Source organism: Pterocles gutturalis, unplaced genomic scaffold, assembly GCF_000699245.1.
Source record: "Pterocles gutturalis isolate BGI_N339 unplaced genomic scaffold, ASM69924v1 scaffold2204, whole genome shotgun sequence".
NCBI lineage: Eukaryota > Metazoa > Chordata > Aves > Pterocliformes > Pteroclidae > Pterocles > Pterocles gutturalis.
In genome coordinates, this window is record NW_010130277.1 from 10228 (window position 1) to 11771 (window position 1544).

The 1544-nt window shown below is 56.7% G+C and overlaps 1 protein-coding gene across 1 annotated transcript in view; it reads left to right on the top strand.

Annotated features, from left to right (window-relative positions):
- The window catches only part of LDLRAP1 (low density lipoprotein receptor adaptor protein 1), a 12041-nt gene that overhangs the window by 8837 nt on the left and 1660 nt on the right, over positions 1-1544 (top strand). The window contains exon 7 of the mRNA XM_010080150.1: positions 1130-1164. Within this exon, the coding sequence (XP_010078452.1) occupies positions 1130-1164 (35 nt within the window). The remainder of the gene's footprint in view (positions 1-1129; positions 1165-1544) is intronic.

Below are 1544 nucleotides of genomic sequence, written 5' to 3' on the forward strand. Positions count from 1 at the left end.
TGCCTTGTTTGAGCATGAATGGCTTCTTTCAAATGTCCTCAGTCATCTGGCTTAATTGTTTCATGGGGCACTAATAGAAAAATAACGACCCAGCCCATGCATCTGGGTGTGCAGCCGTGGGGGAGCCCCCCCCTGGCCCAAGTGCTCCACCGCCAGCCGGCTGGGGCTGATCTTTGAAGCCCCATTTCACCTGGGACCTCGTCCCCTCTCTGGAAACACGCAGTCTGCTAAATTGTGGAGAACTGGCTGATAAAAGGCTGTGCCTGGAGCCTGCTTCTTGAGTCTGCCGGGTCTGAGCCGGAGGCTTTTCAGGTTAAACATGAAGATCAACTCTGAATTATATCAAATCCTGGAGGCTTATCAGCAGTCCCTGATCCCTCCCTTCCGGCAGAGTTTTCATACTTTACATATTGCGTTAAGTCCGTAAGCACATCGCGAGATTTTGGGAATAATCAGGTCTGTCCGTAGCAAAGCCCTCGCTCAGAGCCCGTCCTCCTGCGGGGGAAACCTTCCTCCCCCAGCACCTCAGATGCTTTCCCTGGGAATCCTGTAGAGCAGATCCGAGATAACGGATCCCGGAGCTGCTTCCAGGCAGCGCAGGTTCCCCCTGTGCCGAGCAGCGTTGCTTCCCGGGTTCCTGATCCAGGAAAGCCCCGAGGGATGCCTGGAGCATCTTCCCCAGCTCTGGCTCGTGCCAGTCTGGTGCAGGAGCTGGAAGAGCCGAGGGCTGTGGTTAACCCCGGAGGGGATATGGTCCAGGTGATGGGCCAGATCCAGCCCACGCAGGCAGCGGGGTGGAATCAGCCGGGTTTGGAGATGGGGGAACGGGCCAAGCCGCTGGGGCTGGATCCCTGGGCTGTGTGGGGAGCACTCATCCCTGACCCGAGCCCTGGGATCTGCTCTGAGGGGGCTGGACCCCCTGGAGTTACACCTCTTCCCCTGGGCTCGTGCCGAGGGTGGTGGAAAACCTGCCCGAGGAGGCAGAGCGCCAAGCGGAGCGCTGCTGTGGGCACTCGGAAGTCAATATATTTATATTTTTGGTTTGCCGTGCTCCAGCGCCGGGTCTCTAAATACACTTTTGTGCGTTCTCTTAGCAACTCCTTCTCTCTCTTTTTATCTCTTTACCCAGGAAATGGATGATGGGCTCGACGAGGCGTTTTCAAGGTAATTCCAATAACTCCCTTTACAAGTTCACGCCACCGGGGACCAGCCTGGGAGACTCGCCTGGTGCCTGGCTTTTAATAACGCTCCTCATCTAATCAGCTGCCGGCATCTGACCTAGGCGGCTGCCCCGGCTGTTAGTTGAAAGATGGGCTTTGAGGCTGGCTGATAAGCCAAATATTTTGACAACCTTTTAAGGATGGAGAGAGGCTGTATGTGATAGGGAATTCAATTCCCTGAGCGTGTCCGCTCCTGGTGGTTTCAAGCTGCCTGTTTCCAGCCCCTGGGCTAGCTGCGGCGATGCTGGTCCCCGCTCCTGGCACGGGGGATTTACCCTTCATCACCCCTCCGTGGGGTTTGGACTAACCCTGGGACCTCGCTCC